Source organism: Rousettus aegyptiacus, unplaced genomic scaffold (genome assembly GCF_014176215.1).
Source record: "Rousettus aegyptiacus isolate mRouAeg1 unplaced genomic scaffold, mRouAeg1.p scaffold_m13_p_5, whole genome shotgun sequence".
NCBI lineage: Eukaryota > Metazoa > Chordata > Mammalia > Chiroptera > Pteropodidae > Rousettus > Rousettus aegyptiacus.
In genome coordinates this window covers 114,082,414-114,106,863 of record NW_023416308.1, presented here as the reverse complement: position 1 = coordinate 114,106,863, position 24,450 = coordinate 114,082,414, and the positions used below count along the sequence as shown (strand labels likewise).

The window sequence follows — 24,450 nt, the reverse complement described above, 5'->3', positions numbered from 1 at the left end:
ATAACATCATTGTCATTCATTCAACACACTAGGTACTAAATGCATTCCTTCTCATTTAGTCCTAAAGAAGTTATACTGTTACTGACCCCACTTTGCAGCTCAGGAAGTCAAGGCTTAGAGAGGTTAAAAACTTACCGAGTTCACCTAAATAGTTACTTGCAGTTAGAAGTGAAACCTAGCTCTAACTGCAAACATGTTCTTAACCAGTGCCCTTCTAGAAATTCTCCAGTAGAAATATTTTTCTCCTTCCTTTGCAGTGCCTTAAAATTCTTATGGTATGGTTTGTATTCCAGTCATTTGCCTGTGTTAAAATCTGAGCATACAGTGATGGCATAGACCCTAATCTCCCAAGGGCTCGCAATCTAAAGAAAGGTAAAATTTATTAAGATGTGATAAGACAGTGGTGACATTAGCAAGATGACAGAATAGGGAGTCCCACATTCTCCTCCCACTCTACAGCAATACTGGGACCAATTCTCTTTATGGGACCTGGGATACAATTGAAGCCTGGGGGCTGAAAACAAAAGAACTAGGAGGCTTGTGGCAACTCAAGAACCTGCAGTACCTCAGACAGACACAGAGGAAGCCAAAAATTATGTGCTCCTGACAAAAGAAGCCAGGAAATTCCTCTAATTAGGAACTGACATGCAGGAATCCAAAAAATATATATCCATTCAAAAGAATTGAAAGGCCCCCAGAATTTCTAGTAAGGCTGATTGGTGAAGGTCTCTTGGTATATAGTAAGTACAAAAAGACTAGGAGAGATGGCTATTTTTTCAAATGCGTGGGTCCCAACACAAAGTTTCACGAGATGAGAAAAAACAAGGAGACGTGGCTCAATCAAAGGAACAAAATAAATCTCCAGAAATCAACTCTAAAGAAAGAGGTACACGAATTATCTGACAAAGAATTCAAAATAACTGCCATCAAGATATTCAATGAGTTCAGAAAAATAATGTGTGAACAAAATAAGAATATCAACCAAGAGTAATATTAAAAAGAACCAAACAAAAGAGTCGGTAACCTCAAAGACAGGTCATTTGAAATTACCCATTGGAGGAAGAAAAAAGAATGAAAAAGAGTGAAGTACACGCAAGACATTTATGGGATATCTTAAAGCAGACCATTATACACATTATAGGAGTCTCAGAAGAGAGAAAGGATCAGAAAGCTCATTTGAATAAATAATGGCCAAAAACTTACCAAATCCAGGGAAAGAAATGGACATTCAAATTCAAGAAGCCCAAAAGATTTAAAGCACACTAGACAGTAAAACAAATCATATGACAGCATAAAGCTCACTGGTAAAGGTAAATATTTGACAAATACAGAATATTGTAATCTTACAATGGTGGTGCATAAATTCAATACTGATATGGAAGTAAAAACAAAAACATTTTCAAAAAACCATGTTAATGGATACATAATATAAAAATATGTAATTGTGACATCAATAATATAAGTGGGAAGGGGTTAAAGAGCAGTTTTTGTATGAGATTGAAGTTAAACTGTTACCAGCTTACAGTAGAAGATGTTTTGTGTAAGCCCCACAGTAACCACAAAGAAAATACCTGTAGAAGATATACAATAGAAAATCAGAAAAGAATCAAAGCATGTCTCCATAAAAAAAAAAAAAATTAACGAAACACAAAAGATGACAGCAAGTGAGATAAAGAGGGTCAGAAAAGCTACAATATATGCAGAAAACAACAAAATAGAAATATTAAGTTCCCTATCAGTAATTATTTTAAATGTAAATATATTAAACTCCCCAACCAAAATACATAATAGAACGGCTGGATAAAAATTAAAAAATAAAACAAGATTTAACTATATTGTTACAAGAGATTCACTTTAGATGTAAGCTACACATAGGTTGAAAGTGAAATGATGAAAAAAGATATTCCGTGCAAATGGGAACCAAAAAGTAAGCAGAGATGCCCCTACTTATATTAGAAAAAAATACTTGAAGTCAAAAACTGCCATGAGATAAAGGACCTTATGTAATGATAAAAGGGCCAATTCACCAGGCGGATATAACAATTACAAATATATATGCAACCGACATCAGAACACCCAAATATATGAAGCAAACGTTGACAGAACTGAAGAAATAACAACACAATAACAGATTTCATTACCCAATTTCAAAAGTGGACAGACCATCCAGACAGAAGATCATTAAGGAAACAGAGGACTTGAACAACACTATCGAGCCAATGAACCAAACAGGCATATACAGAACGTTCCACCCAACAGCAGCAAGAATACATACACATTCTTCTTACGCACACTGGGAATATTCTCCAGGATAGTTCACATTAAGTTACAGAAGAAGCTGAAGACTGAAATTATAGGAGATCTTTTCTGACCACAGTGGAATAAAACTAGAAATCAACAGCAGAAAGAAAACTGGAAAATACACAAATGTGTGAAAATTAAATAACACTCTTAAAACAACTAATGGTTCAAATGAATCAAAGAGAAAAATCAAAAGGTAAATTAGAAAATATTTTGAGACAAAAGACACAACATACAAAATAGTATGAGATGCAGCAAAAAGCAGTACTAAGTTTACAGTGGTAAAAACCTACATTAAAAAAAGAGAGATCTTGGAATGCGGTGTGAAATTGGGATAGGTATTAGAGAAGACTTAAAGGCAGAGAGACTTAAGAACTGAGAGAAGGGGCGCCCAGAGGCGATCTGGCCAGCTCCACTGGGGAAATAGGTGAAATTCGAGTTGGGTCTGGAAGGAAGCCTGATCGCTCAACGGTACTACAAGACAGGCACACAGTGGGCTCAGGAAAGGATGGAAGCGACTTGGGTTTACTAATTTGCAAGATCAACCTCTCCTTGGACCTGCCCTTGCCCTGGGCTATCAGGCAGCTGGATGTCCCTCGCGGTCTCCAAGACTGAAGAGGAAGACGAGATTCAGTCCTCACAGTGGCCCGCCCAGTACCGTAGGACAGCCACTCTCCTCACCCGCGATAGAGCCGGGAACACGGTGACCACCGCCATTTTTCCTGACCCGTACCGGAAACCCGCGAGCCAGCCACTTCCGGGAACTCCCGGGCGCCGGCCGTGCGGAAAATGCGCCGAGCCGGAAGAAGCGTCTCTGCGTATGGCGGAAGTGGCTGTGCGTGTGACGCCGGTGGCGGGGTGGGGGGGGGGAAGGCGGGACCTGGGGACCGAGAGCGGTTCGCGCGCTTCGGGCCTAGTCCGGACTCGCCGCCTCCGCCGCCATATTCCCGGTAACGGGGGCGCGCGGCCGGGGGCCGGGTGGGCCGGAAGAGGGCTCGGGGCCGATGCTGAGGCGGGGAGGGAGTCGGTTGAGGTTGGGGCAGCCGGAGTCGGCGGGCGGAGGGAGGCGCGGGCCTTTGTGGGAGGGGGCCGACGGCGCTGGGCCGGGTTTGTGGGGAGGGAGCGGGGCGGGCCTAGCTCGGGGCTAGGATCTGGCCTGGGTGCGGCGCGGGGGTGGCTGGAGCTCCGGGACCCTCGGGGACTTTAGCCGGGGCCGCCCTAGGGCCTAGGCAGGTGCGCTGGGCTGGGGCTGCGGGCTTCGCCGCGGGCGTTCTCCACCGCGCCGTCCAAGGGCCCTTAAAGGCAGAGGCCTGGGCGCTCCCTTCGCGCCACAGGCATCTGCAGCGCAGCTCGGGTCGGGCCCAAGGGTGATGGGCAGCGAGCCCCGCGAGCCCCGGCGGCCTGGGAGAGCGAGGGGCGGCGCGAGGCCGGGGGCGGGGCGGAGCGGAGCGGGTGGGGCCAAGCTCGGGCCGCCGGGAGGCTGCGTCTCTGGAGACGGGAGGTTGGCAACCATTGCCCTCTTTCCAACCCAGGACCCTCATGCCATCTAACTGTTGCCTCTCTCCTCAGTGGCATCTTTCTTACTTTGTTCATTATCCGGGCTCGCGGTCTGCCTTCCGGAGCCATGTCAGAAGGAGTGGACTTGATTGATATATACGCTGACGAGGAGTTCAATCAGGTGAGGGGTCAACGGGAGCATTGGGATTTTCCTGGATCCGCTGAAGAATCACTTCCAGCGTACTTGCGGTGGTTCCAGACTGTGCCACCAGCCCTCGAGGATTGGCCTGAACACGCCTCATCGGGTCTAAAATTGTTCCCTTAGCAAAGACTTACAAGACTTCTGACCATTCTGCTTTATGTTAATATAAGCCTCCAGGCTTAATTTTAAAGGCTTTGATTTAAGAGCAAATAAAAATTAGGTTTAATAGATTGGTGAATCAACCTGTGGAACTTGTTGCCCCAGGAAGCCAAAGTTGTATATCTGTCTCCTCAAACACTAACCACATTTAAAATCAGAATTGTGTTTGTTGTAATATTCATGAGGACAGTATTGATACCCATTCCTTTGAGATTCTCTCGAACTGCAGCTGGAAAAATATAGTCAGCCCCCTCTTCTGTAAGACAGTGCAAAGTCACACTATGAAAGATACTGTGACATTTAATTTTCGCTTTATTTTTATTGTTTTACATCTTCTATAATTAGCTTGAGCCCAATCTTAAGAAGTCTAGAGGTATTTTGGTGTAGCACATTTTATAGGTGAATCTTAATTGGGTGTTGAGGGTAGAGGTAAAGGTTTTGGACAAACCAGTTGAAAAGCAGGTGTAGACTCCCTCACATAACCTAAGTTGGATTTGTTGGTCTCTTTATGTAACATTAAGGAACGTTATACAGTGATTTCCCTTGAAACTAATCTCATATACAGTTCAAATCTGAGCTCTTGAAGTTAAATCTCAAGAACGTTCCAAAGCCACTATTTAAAACTCATTGATGTCTTACCTGGATTGTTTTCAACCCATTCTACTTGAGTAAACTGTCTTTTTCCCATTGGTGTCTTTTAATGGGTACACATAAGGATCGAGAAAGGGGATAAAAAGAACAGACTAGAGAAAGAAAGTGTATGGCTTGGGCCCTGATTTGATATGAGGCAACAGAAGAGGTTGAAGTACATGCCATTTTTTTCACTTGGCATTAGTTTACATTAAAATTTTTTTTGAATGCATTATGCCTTTTTAATGTAAAGATTTAAAAACACAAAAGTAGAATTGTGTCATGACCTTGTACCCATTATACAGCTTCACCATTTATACTTTTTGATCATCCTTTTCCTGTGTCTCAGGTAAACTGGAGTGGGGTGCTGATTGGCCTGAATACATGAAAAAATTTTAATTTTGAAACAAGTCAAATAATTACGGATAAAAAAAGGTTTGGTATATTAATTTAGTTACAAACCATTGCTTTCCTGAGTTTTTCATGTTACTTTGAATCTGACTTTTACTACTTTTTAACAAGTTATGGTTTGTTTTTTAACACAAGATAGCAAGAAAAGAGGAAGGCTCCCTTCATGGAATTGGCTCCCTTCTGTAGATTGATAACAGTGCTGCTGAGTCACTTTGGGAGATGAGCAGAACAGGGTCCTTGACCACAGGTCTAGCTACATTTGGTCTGAGAAAATGAGATTTCAAAACTTCTTATGCATTATAAGTTGTAGGTCATCAGGAAAACACAAGTCTTCTCTAGTGGTCACAGCCTTGTCAGAGTAGAAGTCATTGCCCTTAACAATTTGTGTTCTCTGGTCTCTTGTTGAAAAAGATTTTAAAGATAGAGCAAAGATGGTATGGGGAAATCTAGTAGGCATATATACCAAACAATATTTGATGCTTGGCAAGTTGAAGAAAGTACTGATTTTGAATGTCTTATGTCTTGTGGAAGGTCGGGGGTAGGTGTGCTTTTTTCCGCCTATAAATGAGTTAATTTTTGACAAAGCTGGTTTTAGTGTTATTTGGAGGCTGCTAAAGAAATTATCAAGTTTCTGTCTGGCTAGGATTGTTAGAAGCAGGCTTAGACTGAGGCAGCTAGTGCAGATAGTGTCTTATAAAGTTTTAAGAATGTTAGTGATTCACTGCAAGCTGATCCACGCACCAAAACTCCATCACATGTACTTTGCTCCCCAGGGAAAATGAACACAGTTTCTAGTTGGAACCCCGTGGTGCTGACTCTGATCTCTTATAGCTCGAGCTGCAGATGCCTCTCTTGCTGAGCTACTTCACTCCTGTTACGTCAGGAGTCTTGAGACTCACAGCTGCTCTATTGGACTGGGGAGAGAGGCTCTGGAAAAGTAACTGAGAGCTGCTTCTCTCCTGAGCATTTTGTTTCTGTTCCTAGTGCTAAGACAGGCAGGTGCTCTGAACTAGGCGCTATGCCTCGTTCTCTTCTTTACTTCCATCGGCAAGTATTTATTGAGCTACTTCTGTTTGCTAGGCACTTGAGGGGACTAGTGAGGTAAAAGGGCGGAAAAGGGGGATCCCTGTCCTCAAAAGAGGTGTTGTTCTGGTGGTTGAGGACAGTGGACAGTGACAGGGAAGGAGGAGGGTGTGAAGTGAGAACTGCGGAAATAGTAATTATAAAGCCAAAACTTTTTAGTTGTGATTACAATTAAAGAAACAATGGTATCAAGTAGGTTGCTTTGAGAAAAATAAATCACAGGCTTTATTACTTCCTTCAGATACCAGCTAAAGGGGGCTGGATGGTAAAAACAATGAGAATACATTGAGGAAGCTCTTACTTAATTCAAAATTCTGCAGGGTTTTTTTTTGTTAACCAAGAAGTTTCATGAGACAATCACAATTTTTCCTATGCAATTAAACACAGAATTCTTCCTGAGATATTTACTCAGTATTAAAGACATAGTTCCTTTTTAATCGTACTGGAATGTAATTTACAATACACGTAAAACATTGTATTGTTCACTTAATTTGTAGAATTAGGTTCTGCTTTAACCTAATTTGTCACTGCATAAATCACCAGCTTATTTGGTAAACAGGCCATTACCTGTTTTTCTGTCTTACCAGCTGAAGAAAAATGAATTGGTCGTGTTAGCAGATTTAAATCCAAACTCAACTTGATAAGTTGTTTCCTCAACAGAATCCTCAACATGCTTTCTCTGTACATCAGAACAGCTCCTGCCAACTTCTTTGAACTGAGGCTTTATGGCCCAGAAAGACCATTTGAATCTTACGACAATTTTGCAGTCATTTCTTTTTGTGTTTCTTGAAGTGGTAAGTTCCATACAATAGGTCTTCCAGGATGGAGTCTATCATTCTCTAAGGCACCCTGAAAGAGTAGATAGTTTGCCTAGGCCTACAGTATGGGAGATTTCCTCTCTGAGCTATCCAAATCTGCGTGTTAGTTTGCTACCCAATTATCAGTGGTAATTTTTTATTACAACTTTCAAACACATCTCTGAATCAGAGATACTGTATAGAAGGAATCCCAATTTGGTTTCACCAACTATCCAAGATAGTGTGTTTCTTTATTCCTTTTAAAGAATTTCCATTTTGAAATCCTAGATTTGGTATGAAGTAGTGCTCTCCAAGAATTAGAACATTGGAGAGGATCAGGTGTTCTCTAAGTTCTTACTCTGCCTTAAACCACAAGGGCAAATGGCCATAGCTAGTACATGAATAAATAAATAAGTGATTCATCTAGAGTTGGAATTGTTTGAAATATCAGGGCTATAAATTATTTTACACGCAACCTGCGAAGTTATTAGCCCTCGCCGTCTTCACCTTACTCAGTTTATTATCCATCTTGCACTCTGCAGTGTTAGCTTCTCTCCCCATTCTTCACATGCTCATTTTTATGCAAAATTCTTATTTATAGATTTGTCTGCCTAGAGCAGTCTTCCTGTGTTTGCCTCACTGATTTCTTGTTTTTAAGTTTCCTCTAAAAAGTTTACTCACTTTTGCCATTCTTTTTCTGATATTTTTACATGGTTTAAACTCAACTCTTGTGGGGTTTCATAGAGTATTCGTGATATTTGAAATTCCTTACGCGCCTCAAAGTAGAATCCTTTCCCCTTTGGCTGGCAAAACAATCCAATAGTATTATCTTAGTGTGAATATTCTTCCATTGTACTCTAGATAAGCTGAGAAACTAAAAGATTGTTTCTAAAAGTTTGTGATAATATGTAGGTCTAAGAATGAATTTTGTAGTGAGTCTCTCTAGTCTCACTTCAGAGTCAGCAGTTCTTGTGATGGCGTTGAAAAGCGAAAGTCATAGGAGCTTCCTTTCCGGAGTTACATTAGAGGAAATGACTCTCCAGAGAACTAGACAAGTTACCTAATGTTGGTTTTTCTTTTATTCACTTTTTTTAAAAAGGCAGCAATGACATGAATGAACTGTAGATTTCCTAAAGCACTTTAAGCTTCTCCTTGTCTCTGTCATTTTGGCAGCATCATCTTTAGCGCTATTTGAATGTTAGAGTGTTACCTGAAAAAAAATCCCGTCTGAGATAATGACATTGCAAAATCTGAAACATTAAGATCCCTTGATAGTTACTATGGTTGTAGGATTTTAGGTATGTAGGGTTAGTCAGCTTGGGCTTCTGTAACAAAATACCAAAATCTGGGTGGCTTATAAACAGCAGAAATTTATTTCTCATAGGTTGGAGGCTAGAAAGCTGAGATCAGGTTTGGATTCTGGTGAGGGCCCTCTTCTGGGTTGTAGACCACTAGCTTGTGTCCTCACATGATGTAGCGAGCAGAGCAAGCAAGCTCTCTCTTGACTCTAATCTCATTGATGAGGGCTCAACCCTCAAGACCTCAGCTAATTCTATTGCCTCCTGAAGGCCCCACCTCCCAATACCATCACATTGGGGAGTAGGGTTTCAACATATGCATCAGGGCGGGATGGGGAGCGGGGCACAAGCATTCAATTCATAACAGTAACATATCACATAGGCAAAAAGTATATTTTTCATATCTTCCAGAATACACGTTTACACTGTAAATGCTTACTGTGACACAGCTTATGATGTAGATGCTTCTCTTTTCTGACCCTTATGTTTTAGAGACCTTTTCATTGTTTTTGCGTATCATTGAATGTGGCTGGTATTGCTCAAAGATATCTCTTATATAGGTGTCATGTACTAGATCTGCATGTCACTTGAGAAATAGAACTTAGTAAGGGAAAATCTCCCAAGGCTATCCCTCCCCCCTTTTAATGTTTCTTTGATGGTTATAAGAAAGATGGGATTATGTACCATGAGTCTTAAGTTTGCCAAATCATTCGTGTAAATCAAATAATTTAAACCAGTAACCCATTCTTTTGCATTCATTCCCATTTTAACATGCTTTTCCCTTGCTTTCTATTTCTAAATAAATACACTCTATTTCTTATTAAATAGAATAGTAAGTTTTGTGTAACTCTTGATTTTGGAAATAGCATAAGATGTTGAAATTGTTTTCCTTAGTGATATTTTACATGTAGTCTATAGAAGCTGACCTTGTTGATAACAGTAGCAGATGGATCTCTGCATTCTGCGTTTGCATTCTTGTTTAATCATCATATACCTTTAATTTTCCTAGGTGGCTAGAGCTAGGAACATTGCAAACAACTAACAGGGTCTAAAGAGAAAAGAGAAAAACCTACATAAGCATAATTAAGTGAAATAGTTTTAAATGAGAGAGTTTTCTTACCTAGTTTCCTAGAATTGGACAAGGACATTTTGTACGTTGTTTTATGAAGTATTTGATTAGCTTCTAAGTGAACTAGAGTGAAATAGAATGAACTAAATGAAAGGTTTGCAAACCCACTTTTGCCAACCCCTCATTTCTTAGGATCCAGAGTTCAACAATACAGATCAGATTGACCTATATGATGACGTGTTGACAGCCACCTCACAACCCTCAGATGACAGAAGCAGCAGCACTGAGCCACCTCCTCCTGTTCGCCAGGAGCCATCTCCCAAGCCCAATAACAAGACCCCTGCAATTCTGTACACCTATAGTGGCCTGCGTAATAGGCGAGCTGCTGTTTATGTGGGCAGCTTCTCCTGGGTGAGCATGGGTATCCAAAAAGGCTTATGGGAGGGCTGGAGGGAGAGCACTGGGAGGTGATGGCATTTTCAAAAACCACTGTTGCACTGTTTTGTGCTCTGATGGGGTTGGATTTCTTTTTCCTGGGATCAGGTTGGATTGATCTCTGAAAGAGAACTATCCTGAGGACGTACTGATGCCGAAGAAAGCAATGATTAAGTGGGTAGTTGCTTTTTCTGCCATCTTGTTACCACCCCTGACCCTGGGGCTTTATGTCTAGCAGGGTCATCTGTGGGATGAGATTTCAGAGTGAACACCTTGAACTCTTGGTGGTCATTAGATGGTCCTGTGATAATGATGGGTGACAGGGATCAAAGACCTTGATAGCTCTAGTACACTCGGGGTAGGTGGTGATTGTTGTTCTGCAAGTTATTGTGTGACATGTTTTGGGGCTGGTGGTGGTTTTTTGTTTTTGTTTTTTGTTTTTCCAAATTAGGACATGTATATACTGAGGGGAAAGTTTCTGACATTGGGCAACTGTAGCTTATCAGTTCTATAATTAAAAGATGTTAATAGTTAGTGTTTGAACTGATGACTAGACAGCCTAAGTGGCAGTCAAAGTTAAAATAAGTTTTGATCTTCTCAGTCTCTAAAGATGGGGTGGGGGAGGGGTGGGTTTTCTTGGAGTTCTTTATGGGCAAGGACAGTAAAAAAAAGCCTGCACTAATTGAAATGTTGATGGGCTTTTGGGTTTCCTGTGGGAGGTCATGGCTATGATTAGAATTCTAGGTTTGGGGGAATGGTTGGGACATTCTGGGGGGAGGGGGTGTGGCTCTTGACGCTTCTTCCTTTTTCATCTTGCCGGCCCTAGTGGACCACAGACCAGCAGCTGATCCAGGTTATTCGCTCTATAGGAGTCTATGATGTGGTGGAATTGAAATTTGCAGAGAATCGAGCAAATGGCCAGTCCAAAGGGTGAGGTCTGGGTTTGAGAAGCCCCTTTTAGTTTGTAACCATTGGAATAACAGATCTGCACTGTGTTTCAGCCTTGGATTTTAATCCTTCCAGCCCCTAGCCCAGTTTATTCCTTTGATTTTTAGCAAGCTGCCTTAGAATGGGAACCTAGCAGCAATGTAGAACATTCATCTGTTGAGGGGCAAAGAAAACTGATTTCTAATTTCAAATAGGAAGATTATAGGCTGACACCTTTTTGTTGGTAATTTTGTGTGTGTGCATGTTTAATAATAGCAAAATATCCTTTGCTTTACCAGCTTTCACCAAAAGTGGAAGAGAATTTCTTTGTTCCTCTCTCATTTGTCTAGATCTCATTCCTTTTTTATTTTTCTTCCTCAAGGTATGCTGAGGTGGTGGTAGCCTCTGAAAACTCTGTCCACAAATTGTTGGAACTCCTGCCAGGAAAAGTTCTCAATGGAGAAAAAGTGGATGTGAGGCCAGCCACTAGGCAGAACCTGTCACAGTTTGAGGCACAGGCTCGGAAACGTGAGTGCGTCCGAGTCCCAAGAGGGGGTACGTGGAGACCATCTGTCTGAAGGGGGGAAGGCTGTGGGTGTGTTTTCTGTGGTGTAGGCTCAGCCTACAATGTGGAGGAGTTGGGAGAGGGTGGTGGCGGTTGCGGGTGGTGGTATGATCAGTATGTGCTGGGAATGAAGTAGATTCACGTTCTAGCTTGGCTCTGCCATGAAGTATGTGACCTTGGGCAAGTCACTTTACTGCTTAGGGCTTATTTCCCCATCTGAACTAGATATGTGATGTTTAAAGTTCCTGTCAATTCTAAATTGTGTGTTTCTGTTTTTAAAAATCAGTGTATAGTGAATGGGCTTAATCGTAAGACATGCCTCTATAAATTACCAAGAAGCAGCCACCCTAAATTATATAGAGATGGCTGTAATGTCATAAATAAACATAGATAGGACAGGCGCTCTGTCAGGAGTTGACCAAAGAGGTGCTGGAGAGTAAGACTTAACAATGTTTCTCCAGGCAGCTGTCCAGGGATGCCCTTTCAATTCCCTGAATATGTTAGTTTGCTCGGCAGGTATCTCCCATTATAAAGCAAGTTGCATTACACTGTCTTAGTTCCCCGAGAGTGTCCCTTCAGTTCACCTCTTCCCTTTATTCTGACTGTACTCACCAAGTCACCTTCTGATACTGATTTGGTTTCCCAACTAGGCTCTCCTACTGGGAAGAGAATGCGCTGACCAGCCGACACAAGTATTCCGGTCTGCTTGGCAGTTACATTTCTCATTGTAAATTAATAAATTGGCATTCTGGTTTATGAATCAGTCTCTTGTGAGTTTGGTTAGTGTGAATCAATCTCCTAAGGTTCAATTACCCCTGGGTGAACTGTTAAAATTGAGATTCTGAACCTGCGAAACCTGAGGAGCAGACCTTGGATTGTCCTGACCTCAGAAGGTGCAGCCACCCTGCAAGGCTTGCCTGAAACAGCCAGCTACCTTTACTTTTCTTATACTACAGTGGAGAGGAGTGGGAGGGGGTGGTCAGAGTCCTGCTCTTAAAATAGTGCCTTAAATTGATTGGGTGGTCCACTGAGACCTTGTACTGATGGACTGAAGGTGGAAATACGGCCACTTCTCTCTTGCATAGGAATAGTTGTTCTTTTAACTAGATTGAGAGCTCAGATGTGGGGTGAGCTCCTGTCGTTCTGGATTTGAAGGCACACACTTCTTCCTTGACACCTTGAATCTTCAAGTCCCTTGTGTTCAGAGTCTTTTCTATAATTCCTCTTCAGACTTTCCAAAGATGCATAATTTTACAGCCGCATCGGGGGTAACATTCCTGCCTCCACTTGGCCGTTCACTCCTTAGTGTGTTACCTTTCTTTACTGAAATGGTGGTGGTGACTGAGTGGTGTCTTTCTGCTATATCATGTTGGTGGACTTGGCCTCTGGACTTCCTTTGCTTAAAAATGGTTGCTACTCTTGGGATGTGTAGCCATAAATACAAACAACCCTTTCAGCTGCGAAGGTGGCTAACTCATACTTGCTAATCGCTCTTCCTTCATTTTGAGAGAACTTAAGGAAGAAGAAAGTTGCTGTGTGTTTGAGACACAAAAAGCAAGAAAGTCGTATGATAGGCACTGGTAATATCCTACAATATAGAAACCAAAGTGGTCGCTAGGGTGATTAATTCTACCTCATGCTTTCACCAGGAGTTGGGGCTTACACGTTTCAGTTTAAGGAGCACTTTTCTTTCTCTCCACACTTGTCTGCTAACAGCATCTTTCTACCTCCAAGACTGCCAAAGCCATGTTAATCAGGTTTAGAGTAGGCTATTCAGTTGGAGAGGGAACACATTTAACCAAGCGACCTGACAGTGTCAGCCATGTTTCCAGCCGTATACAAACATGCTTTGAGTTACTGTTGTGCGTAACACCATATCAGCATGCTGTGATGATGTTCCTGCTACGCTGCTCTGTGGGGTAGAGCATTTGGGCCATTGAAATGTAGTGGGAGTTCCCAGATTTGCAGCATGTTTTGTACCAAGCTCGTGCTAGGAGTCCCTGCTGTTGGCTGTGTACCATCTGCTTGTTCTGTGGCAGATCTTTTGTTGGCCTGTCTCCCATTTTCTCTTTACTGTTCAACCTTCAGTCTCCTGCTCTTCATTGTATGCCTCTACTCCATGCCAGTCACTGCTTTTGGTATGTGGATGGAGGAAGTATCACCTATCCCCTGCCCTTCCTTTTTCTTCCCCCAAATTCCCTAGCCAAAGCACCTTGGCAAGGGGGAAAATTCCAACTGTACAGCAGGATAGAGAAGGTCGATTAGGACCAGTCTAAGGAGAGAGACCTTCAATTCTTATCAGGGAGCATGCGATTTCAAATCAGCTTGAATCCAGCTGAACAGTAATGAACATACTTTAACACAGTCGTTCTCTCATGGGTTATTAGGATCCTTTTGCACTTAGAAATATAAACAAAATCTAAGGACAAATTTAATATGAAGCCCAGAAATCTGGATAAAAAGTGTTTTGACATGCAGAATTTAGGGTAATATTGCTTCCTGGGTTTATGTCTTAACCAAGTGATTTCTGACCTTTTTCTCTGATGCCAAAGAAAAGATAGTAGATGATTTTACCTTCTTTTTCAGCTGCCTGTCACCTGTCTCAGTATGGTGTCACACGCCTCTTACTGAAGGGTGAGCTGGTCCCATGGGTATGTCTAAAGCCTGCGCAGTAACGGTACTTCCTTTTTGCTTTATAGGAATACCTCCACGGGCCCACTCCCGAGATTCTAGCGATTCTGCTGATGGACGGGCCACACCCTCTGAGAACCTTGTACCCTCATCTGCCCGTGTGGATAAGCCCCCCAGTGTGCTACCCTACTTCAATCGTCCTCCTTCAGCCCTCCCCCTGATGGGTCTGCCTCCACCCCCAATTCCACCTCCACCACCTCTCTCCTCAAGTTTTGGGGTCCCTCCTCCTCCTCCTGGCATTCACTACCAGCATCTCATGCCCCCTCCTCCTCGATTACCTCCTCATCTGGCTGTACCTCCCCCTGGGGCCATCCCACCTGCCCTTCACCTCAATCCAGCCTTCTTCCCCCCACCAAATGCTACAGTGGGGCCTCCACCAGATACATACATGAAGGCCTCGGCACCCTATAACCACCATGGAAGGTAAGACTATCTTGTTCCTTTCAGATCTGAGCCAGTTGTACGAGGATAGACAATGTGAATGAAGCATTTTGTTCTTCCTGAGGAAATGAGCACTGAATTTTTGTGTTTTCCCTGTGGAAACTGTTGTCATAGCGTTGAGTCCTAGGAAATACAAAATATTGGATAATGTTTTTATTTGGTATTTTGTTTACATCTTAACCTCTTGACCCACATTATGTGTTTCATGTCTCCGGTTAAGGAGCTTGATTAAATCGAGTTGCCATAAGTGGCTGTCAGGAAGACTGGATTTTTAGCACTATCAGGTCACCCCAGAGTTATAAAAGTACATGACACAAATCCTGTCTGTGAAGAGAACATGAACACACAAAATGTTTAAGACATTATACAGGAGAGCAAATAACATGGTATTATAGAATGTGGTAAAGGTAATAAGGGAGGTGGGCACTCAGGAATGGTATTATTTCTGTGCAGCCGAGATTCGGGCCCTCCGCCCTCTACAGTGAGTGAAGCAGAATTTGAAGAGATCATGAAACGAAACAGAGCAATTTCCAGCAGTGCCATTTCCAAAGCGGTATCTGGAGCCAGTGCAGGTAACTCAACCTTACCTTTGCTGCCTTTTCCTTGCCTTTAGTTTTTGCATTATTTTTCCATTTTTTCATGTTCCGCTACTTAGTTGGCAAGAAATTCAAAATAAAGTTGGAGCACTGTTAGATTCTCAAGAGCGGCACATTTTAAAAAGCAATATGTAACCTGATTTTTTGGCTTTTGGGACTCCTTTGGTGTATTTAGCCTTTGTCTAGACCTGCCCTATGAAAACCAAATTAGTGCCTAGAATGTGAATAACTAATACCCTTTCATTGCAGTATTTGTTGTAGAATGAAATTCCTGTCTCATGGAGATCTTGACCTCAGTGGATCTAGTGTCTATATAGTGGATCCAGTACCGAGTGCAGACCCTGGGTTTTTAGGACTGATGCCTCAACTAGATGATGGTTTGATATGGAATCTAATTAAAATTGGGGGTCTAGGGAGAGCTGGTGGCTTCCGTGTAGCCTGTCCTAGAAAGAGGCAAGTCTGCAGGGTTCATCTTAAGACATAATATGCTCTTAATTAACTTGCCCTGCTGTAATATTAAGTGGGCAGAACCAGAAGCCATGACTCTTGAGAGCCTCAGGCACAGAATCTTTGGTTCCTAAAAGAAGGAAATATAGGAAGTTTCAGGGTTCTGGTCCACATTTCACATTATATTAATCATTCACTTACTTTCTGTGCATTTCCCATGTGAATGTAGATGTAGACTGCCAGATATCCTAAGAAATAAGTTAACCCTGAATACTGTCATCTTTTTTTCATGATTTCTCATCTTTGGCTATAAAATTTGAATCCACAGAGTAGGTTAAAGATAGGAAGTGTATATATTCTGTTTTTCTATATATTTTTTTTCTCTAGAAAACCTTTATTGGCATCTGAATAAATCTCTTTAAGTTAAAAAGTAATCTGTGCTCATTGTCAGATATACAAGGGACTATAGTGAAAATAATCTTCACCAGTTCCTTTACACTGAGATGATCAAGACCAGAATCTGTCTCCCTCCACTCTTGTGTCAGTCATTCAAAGGACAAATATTTATTGAATGCCTATAAAACAGGCAAAAATTCCTCCCCTGGTGTTCCTGGACCCATAGAATCATAGTTCTTCTATAGCTTTTATTTTGTTATTGCCTTGCACAGAGGAAGCCGCCAGTCCTCATCACTAGACCCTTGTCTGGTTTCATGCTTTCTTTGCGTTATTCTTGTCCTTTATGCTCCTGACTTAGCTTACAAAAGTGTTACACAGGTACCTACCCTGTGGCCACTATCCCTGCGCCAGGCATTGCACAGATTTGGGAATGAGGGGACTAGTTCTTGATGGCAGCATAATTTAAGTAAATGAATTAATTAATTATACATACATATACACACACACACACATTCTACATATACATTTAGATGCACATTACATACATGTATACACACATCTGATTATAGACTTAAAGTAATTCAGACAGAAATATGCAGTGTTAATAAATGAAAGCCCTCTGCACAAGGACCACTTACACATCTGCCTTCTACAATTTTGCCTATCCAGATTTTTTTCTTGTGCATGAAACATACATATAATTTTGATTGTTTTTATGAAAATGAAATATTGTTTTGTAACTTTTTAAGATACATCCCGGACATCTGTTGTATCAGTGTACCTAACATTGAGTCCTTGCTGTGTGCCTGGCACTGTGCTAAGCGCTTTACATGGATTACTTTGTTTACACACAGATTTACCTCATGCTTTTTAACAACCATGTAGTATTCGGTAAAACCAGTGTTGTGTAATTTATATAGCCAGACCCTATTGAAGAACTTTAAGTTGTTTTGAATTCTTTAACACAACAAACAATACTGAATACTGTTAAACATACATAGTTGTAAACAGAAGTAGAAAATTTTTGGAATTCCTGGGTCAAAAAGTTTGCACGTTGTTTATTTTAATGCATGTTGTCAAATAGTTCTCAGACATTTATGCACCGATTTATACATCCACTAGGAATATCTGAGAATCTCTATTTGATTCCAAACTACTGGAATATAGGGGCCATCCAGTTTTATACCTGCCACTTCCGCCTCATCCATTTTACCGTGGTTCTGTGGGACAGCTAGTTACTCTTGGTTTGTATCCTCCTGAGTTCTCCTTTTGGTCCAGTTAGTTTACTGCCTCTGCTCATCCTTGGCCTTTCCCATCCGTCCCCCTGTCAGGGGATTACAGTGACGCGATTGAGACGCTGCTCACAGCCATTGCTGTTATCAAACAGTCCCGGGTCGCCAATGATGAGCGTTGCCGTGTCCTCATCTCCTCTCTTAAGGACTGTCTTCATGGCATTGAAGCCAAGTCCTACAGTGTGGGTGCCAGCGGGAGCTCGTCCAGGTGAGTCGATGATCGCTTCAGCAGCCTACCACTCCTGAGCAGCACTCTTGCAGGGGTTGACAGGGGGAGCAAAGGAGCCCAGAGTATCTGGCAGGGACCTGGCTGAAAGAGCAGACCTAGCCCTCATGTCCTCAAGGGGAAGACATTAACTAAACACCTGCATTAATAAATGTCATAATGTCTGGAATCTGTGTTGGGTGAGGCATGGGCTTACTTAGGGAAAAAAGACAGGTTGGTATTGCTAAGAACATGGGCTTTGGAGCCATACCTGCTTGGATTTGAATCCCAGTTTTTAGCACCTGTATGACCTTCAGTGTGGAATTACCAACTTTCTAGGCCTTATTTTTCTCATTTAAAAAAATAAGATGATAGTAGTACTGAACTTACCAACCTATTGTAACTATTAGAGGAGATAATGCATGTAAAGCTCTTAGCACTGTGCCTGATACATTAGTAAGATCTCAACAAATTTAACTGTTCTTATTTTCCCAAAAGAGATGAGTCCTCAAAGAGCTAACATCCTCAGGGAGCGGGTCCATGGTAGAGTAGTAGAAGGCTGGTTTAGGCAAATACTAGAAGACACCAAAACACAACACTCTAGGCAAGAATGTTGTAGGCCTTCCGAGTGAGGCTGAAGGCTCTTTCTAATAGGAAAAGACATCGGTCCCGAGAGAGGTCACCTAGCCGGTCCCGGGAGAGCAGCAGGAGGCACCGGGACCTGCTTCACAATGAAGATCGGCATGACGATTATTTCCAAGAGAGGAACCGAGAGCATGAGAGACACCGGGATAGAGAGCGGGACCGGCACCACTGAGAAAGGTGGGACGGAGCCCCGTTTCTGGCTGGTGGAAGGTCTTTCATGAAAGAAAAATTGTTGATAGTGAAGATTTCTGTTTCTTTTTAAAGCAAGTAGAGGGGATGGAGGACTTCTGATTTAGGTAACTGAAAATTCAGTGGGGCAGATTTCCTGCTTGTTTGTCAGGAGTCTCACCCTGAGATGGCCCTGATAGGAAGTTATTTTTGTTTTCTTCTTGGCTGCCTTGCCCTGGTATCTGAGACAGCTCTGTGTCTGCAGGCAGTGCCAGAGTGGGAATCCAGCTCCTCTAGCCGTATTACTTTCTGATTCTCAGTTCTTCACTTTGTAAATGAAGATAATCAAAGCAGCTGTCTCATTAGATTGCTGAGTAGTCAATGAGGTAATCCATAGGCATTTAGCACCTGTAGTTCCTGTCATATAGTAAGTTCTCAATAAACGACAGCCATGTTTTCATCATTGTTATATTTTAACCCCAGCAACCTTTCAAGTAAAACAGTAATATCTATTAAAAAGATTTTGAAAATCACAATATTTAGACAGGAGAAAACTGATCTGAAAAAAATAATTGTCCTTAATAGCCTTAGAGACAATGGAGGATATTTCAATGGCAAGATGTATTTGTTTTGGAAAAGCTTATTGACAGCAAATATTTCTTTTTCAAAGCAACACAAAAGCAGGAGAGTTGAGGTGGGGGGACCATAGTAACTCAGGTAATTGAAACGTTGAGTTAGGCTTGCCTGGCTCCAGGGGCTCCAGCTCTGTTGTTTTTATTCTCAAACTGGCTCCAAGTTATATCCCATCAGCTCGGCACTCTGCTGAAAGCAAGCTTCCAGCAGATGGTTTCTAGTATGTAGGGAAGCAAGAATGGTTGTTGACTCCGTTTCTGTGGAGATCTTTAAAAGTAGTTTAGACTCTGGCTAGGGTGGTCTGTGGTTCCGAAGGCTGCTGCGTGATCCAGGTGACTTTGGGGTCTCTTCTCAATTTTGTGGTTTCATATCAAGTGTATTATGAAAATGTTCTCAGTTACATGCTGATTTGGTTGGTCTGAAGTCATGGTAATTGAGAAGGGAGGTGAGGAGTGGGAATGGTTATATTTGGGATCTTTGGGGTGGATAGCTGGATGAATGGATGAAGAAGCAGGAAGGAAACCTCCCCACCTGTGAGTGCCTGAAGGTCACAAGCAAGGGCTGTAAACAATTGGAAAACTCTGCAGTATTTTCCTTACCAACAACCTAACATGAAAAGGAGTCTTGCTGTGTTTGGCTCCTGCCCTCTACTATGTCATTTGGCATTAAATTAAGCAGAATTATAGCTGGGAAGTTTGTCATCTTCTGTAGGTGGCAGATAAGTGGGAAAATGAAAAGTTACTGACATTTTTTACTTGCTTCCCTTCTCTGTTCTTAAACCACTCATTCATTCCACAGAATCTTGACATTGAAATCTAAGATACCAGTTAGGGTGTGGGTTCTGGATAGTTCCTTCTAGATTTTGCAGTAGGTTGAATTTTGGGAGGTACTGACACATCCTCTAGAAAAGCAGACTCCCGGGGAGATGGAGCCCACAAACAGCTTCGGCTTAATTCAGTCTTGGAGTAGGCAGGAGGGCGGGCATTAGAGCAGGACTCTGCTCCGGTCTCATCCCTGTGCAGCAGTATCGGCCTTCCCTTCTCATTGGAGCGCACACAGTTGCTAGTGTCGCCGTGGGCCATTTATCACCACCCTTGCCCAATCCTGCAGCCCACAGTACGTGTCCTTTGGAGCTGACTAGGATAAGAGTGACCAGGGAGACGTTACTTGGTCTGTGTAGAGCATGAATTATAGTCTCTGGGGCTGTGTTCACTTGGTGGTTAGAACATGTAACAACATGTCACCATTCTGGTGGCTTTGCTTCTCACAGCCTTTTGACAGAAAAATTGTGAAATCCTCTGATTATTAGTACTTTGGGGATTGAACATCTGAACCTGAGACTTTGGTTGTCATTTTACTTAATTTCTTCCACCTGTAAAATGGGATTATTTCTTCCATTATGAGGATGATTCAGTTTGGATAACTGAAAACCATAACCCGGTAGTTCCTAGAAAACAGTCACTGGCTGGTGCGGGCCTATGACAAGATGAGGAAAAGGAACTCTGGGGTAGGTTTCCAAGTCTCCAATTTTTCCTATGTAGGTTATTCTATCCAAATAATAATTTAGTCCAAAAGAACTGAATCAGAGACCCTAAAAATGTCAGTTTCTCATATATTCATCTTAAAGACACTTTAATTCCATCTGCAGTTGCCAAGTTGTGACTTAGATTTCATGTTGGGGAGATGGTGCATGGACCTCATTTATTTTGAGAACTTTGCAAGCTTCTATGTATAATACCTTTTAGTAAGAAAATAATAGTGTTTATATTGTGTGAACAGTGTTCCTGAGAGCAAAAGGTGTGTTCCATCAGCAGTAGATGAATAATCTTTGTCCATCCTTCCTTGGGATAGGCACCACCTTTGGAGTCCGATGTCTGATTGGCCCACTTCAGCAGTCTTTGGCTTTTGTCTGCATTCAAACACTCCCACTAAAATATAGCCATAACCTTTAAGAATTGGGTGCTATAGTTTATATTTCTGTTGATGCACTAGTTATCTGCAGCTTGTCTTATAGGACCAGTTTCCAAAGTACGTCTCTTTCAGTGTATACGTGTGTATTCTTTGGAGTTTGAGGATATTCTTAATTGGTGGTTTTAGCTTTTTGTAGTTCTCAGCTATTGTTTCATTATTTTAGGTCCTTATCCTGCTTGAACTATGGTTAGTCTCACCTCATTCCTATCCTCCTAGTCTAGTGCAAAGATTCAGTAGCCCAACTGACGTGAAATTGAGAAGGCTCTGAGGGCTTCAGTTTTCCCTGCAGAAAATGAGACAAATACCTAACTGCATATAGGTGTTTAGAGAAGCCAGAAGGCAGAGGCCATAACTGATTCTGAGGCTCCTGAGTTGAAAAAGTGGCATTTCAGAGTGTTATAAGGATCACGCAGCTGTGGGTGTCTTTTCTTGGCTGGCTCCTCCAGGTTAGAGTGTGTGCGTAAAGGGTGCACATTTGTGTGGGTGCTGTCTTATCAGTTTGGGTGTTAGTAGAAATCCTAAGCTTGAATTTAATCCCCCCTTTTCGTTCAGCTATTCTGTTTTATGTGGTCAGACTGACCAAGCCAGTCCCTGTAGATTGATAGTGCAACATTGGAACAAGGGCTGAGTGGACCAGGGAGAGATGTGACAAGTGGCTTAACAGTGCCTTATTGTTCAGCAAAAGTTCCTAACTGTGCTTTTAAGTTTCTTGGATGGTAACTGCTAATAATTTTCTTTTACTTCCATGCCTGGCCTGATCACTCGAGCTTGGTGTTAGCATGCCTCTTGGTCCCTCACCCACAGCTCTCATCTGGGAAAAGTCTTAAAATCTCTTGAGTTTTAGTACTGCTTAGAACATTTTTAGTTGTGTGTGTGTGTGTGTGCATGCACACATAACGTACTCATAGAATGCTGTTTGGAATCAGGTTTAACCAGGGCTTCTTTAAAAGAAGAAAAGGGTTTAGGAGGTTCCTGTGTAAGTACGTGTTCCCTGCGAGGGCTTTTTGGGGGTGTGGGGGTTAATGCCTGTGGTTATGTACACACATGTCTTCTCACCATTGTACCTCCCATTTCCAGATTTTGCCCCCTCCCCTTAAGGTAAGCTATGACTTGCTCAGAATAGATTTTCTGAAACAGCATTTAAAATCACCATGTTCCCTCATAGCAACTTTCTCGAAATGTAGTTTCCATACTTTCCCAGCCAAAGTCTCCTTTTCAATCAAAACTACTCCGAGACCTCATTTCATTGTCTATGTTTCTCTCCCTGATCTTAAAGATGTCACTGCTTTCTTCTCTCTACTCACCGTAGCTTCTCCAACCATTCCCTCACTACTCACAGTGCCAGACACTCCCAGGCAATCCTGCTTTCTTTGACTTCCCCCAGGCTTGCATTCTGTCTATCCCCTACATCATGTGATGTAACATTAGAAACTGCTGGTGTAATTCATTTAAGCCCGTTAATCAGAAAGTAACTTCTAATTTGTGTTCTCTTCTGATGTTCTCATTACAGGAGTCTGGTTGGAAGCAAATGTTTTTTTAATGGACTTGCATCTCCTCACCTTGATCAGGACTAAAGGACGGAGGCCGATCCACCCCTCCCCCTTCCTCCAAACCCCTCACCCCCTCCAGACACCCAGGGAATACCCTCTGCCCTACAGGATTGAAGACTGCTTGGCAGCTCTCCCAATCCCACACCTCCTGTCTGCCAGGAGAAAGAACCTAAAGACTTCATGGGGTTGGGAGGGGTGGCAGACAGGAAGAAAATATGTCCAGGCCCCTGGTTTCCATAGAGAATGGTGCTTTGTCCAAGGAAACGTATGAGTTTCTGATTCTCCAGGAGCAGTTTAGTGGTGAGGTTGCTGGGAAGACTTTCTTCCCAAAGAAAATGGATCCTCCATGTAGGATCTGTCTAGGAGAGTGACTGGGTGTGCCAAAATATGCCCAGGGTCCTGCCCTCAGCACTAGGTTTGATGGGGCCAAGAGGGTCCAACCCCCATGCTAACATAACACTTTGTTTAATTCCTTTACCTTCCCAGCCCTTTGAGGAGAGACCATGAGAACAGAAATTACCTTATGAAAAGCTTCTCTTACTCTTGCTTTTTTCTCTTACATATTGACGGTTTGTTTCCCTGACCCCCTAGAGGGCTGAGTCCTTCCAGGTCCCTGCTGCCCAGCCTCCTCAGTGGACTTGCCCCTCCTGAGCAGAGAAGGCCCAGGAGGCTGCTTTCTGCTGGGGAGCCCGGCAGAGTCAATTTCCACCCTCTGCTGCTTCATGCTTGGTTGCCTCTTGCAATAACCAGCTCTACTAGGTGTTCCCTTTCCCTGGGGCTTTGCCGTTTCACAAGTGGAGCTCTTCCCCCGAGAAGGCCGCTTCCTTGTTTTAGAGGAAGGTACTGCCATTGGGAGGGTGGGGATATCGGACCTCAGCAGTGAAGAACCCTTGTGAAGTACCAAGAGGCATGGGGAAAGAGGCAATCTGGGCAGGATACGACCTACTTCCATAGGCTTTTCTTTTTTCAGGTTTGATGTAAGCATGGGCTTGCATCCCCCAGGTACATACTTCTACTTATTGTGGGATAACCTGGCACTGGTAGACAGGTAAAAGTCACAAATTTGGTGTCTTTCCACCTTCTGAATATTGACTTACTAGCTCCCCTCGCTCTGCCTGGAGGTACTTCCTGCCTCCGATAAGGAGCAGGGAAGAAGTGGAGCCGTGACTTGGATGAGCTCAGCTCAGAGTTCTAAGGACCACCACTCTGGGGGCCATTTTCCACACAGGCATATGGAATTGCTTTTCCCGTACCATCCAAATTGTGACGTGGTTGTTGCTGAAGAAAGAAGCAGCAACAGGGTCCTGCAGTACCCACGGGGCGATGGATGCTACTTGCGCATGCATCTGCAGGGCACATGACATCTAACATGGGAAGAGATGTGGCATGTGAGATGAGACTTGGCATATGAAATGTTGGGTCATTGGAGACCCTTCTGGCTCAGAGAGGAGAGACTGAGTTGGACTGAACCCTTCCTCTGTTCCCTGCACGTTTCTGACATAGCCCTCAATCAGTCACTGAGGGAGTCCCCCCAGGGTTGGAGAGGCACATTCCCTCGGGACAGAGGCTACAGGTGTGTAGCTTTTTTCCCCCCTGTCCCCAACCCCGTCCCCATCTCCACTTCAGAACGTGGCACCCCGCCCAACTAGCCAAGTGTTAAGTGATGTGCTTATCCTCGAGAGCAGCTCCGGGTGTCTTTTTAAAATGTAGAGAAAACCAAGTAAGGTGACAGTTTAAGGAAAAATATATATATAGAATACCAGAAAAGCCGTTTACCCGGAGAATTTTTTCTCCCCATTTTTGTTTTGTTTTTACTCAATGACACAATTTTTAGTTTTATTTCCTGATAGCAAAAGGAAAAAACCCCAACCCTCGAAAAGGCCAAGGCCCCGTCCCCCTGTTGTCGGTGATTTGTTTGTCTTTCTGATAGGTTGAAAATTGTGTAATAAACTTGATGACGCTGTCAATCTTTTATACTGCATTGTATTTTTTTCCTTTTGTAAAAAAGTATTTTTAAATAATAAATGGGGTGTGAGCTGTT

At 42.7% G+C, this 24,450-nt stretch overlaps 2 protein-coding genes across 7 annotated transcripts in view; one reads left to right on the top strand and one right to left on the bottom strand.

Annotated features, from left to right (window-relative positions):
• SDHAF2 (succinate dehydrogenase complex assembly factor 2) overlaps positions 1–3,223 on the bottom strand; it is a 10,421-nt gene extending 7,198 nt beyond the window's left edge. Inside the window, exon 1 of one of the 2 annotated variants that reach the window (XM_016134210.2) lies at positions 2,983–3,223. In XM_016134210.2, coding sequence (XP_015989696.2) covers positions 2,983–3,018 — 36 coding nt within the window. In that variant the 5' untranslated portion in view covers positions 3,019–3,223. The remainder of the gene's footprint in view (positions 1–2,982) is intronic. The other variant, XM_016134211.2, reaches the window with a different exon arrangement.
• CPSF7 (cleavage and polyadenylation specific factor 7) lies at positions 3,170–24,450 on the top strand. 5 transcript variants are annotated; one of them, XM_016134205.2, is made up of 11 exons: positions 3,170–3,251; positions 3,871–3,979; positions 9,640–9,858; positions 10,709–10,812; positions 11,192–11,364; positions 14,074–14,488; positions 14,960–15,078; positions 17,277–17,445; positions 18,097–18,264; positions 21,937–21,957; positions 22,370–24,450. In XM_016134205.2, exons 2-9 carry the CDS (start codon positions 3,926–3,928, stop codon positions 18,257–18,259), a joined length of 1,416 nt encoding a protein of 471 aa, XP_015989691.1. In that variant the 5' UTR covers positions 3,170–3,251; positions 3,871–3,925; the 3' UTR covers positions 18,260–18,264; positions 21,937–21,957; positions 22,370–24,450. The 5 variants fall into 5 exon arrangements, with proteins under 5 accessions (XP_015989691.1, XP_015989692.1, XP_015989690.1 ...); XM_016134206.2 differs by lacking the exon at positions 21,937–21,957 and having other exon boundaries at positions 11,192–11,337; XM_016134204.2 differs by lacking the exon at positions 21,937–21,957.

Bases quoted from the DNA above. Each gene is read 5' to 3' on its own strand.
- CPSF7 (XM_016134204.2), top strand. From the start codon at position 3,926: ATGTCAGAAGGAGTGGACTTGATTGATATATACGCTGACGAGGAGTTC. The intron at 14,489-14,959 runs GTAAGACTATCT...ATTTCTGTGCAG, and splicing joins CCCTATAACCACCATGGAAG to CCGAGATTCGGGCCCTCCGC. The intron at 17,446-18,096 runs GTGAGTCGATGA...TCTTTCTAATAG, and splicing joins GCCAGCGGGAGCTCGTCCAG to GAAAAGACATCGGTCCCGAG.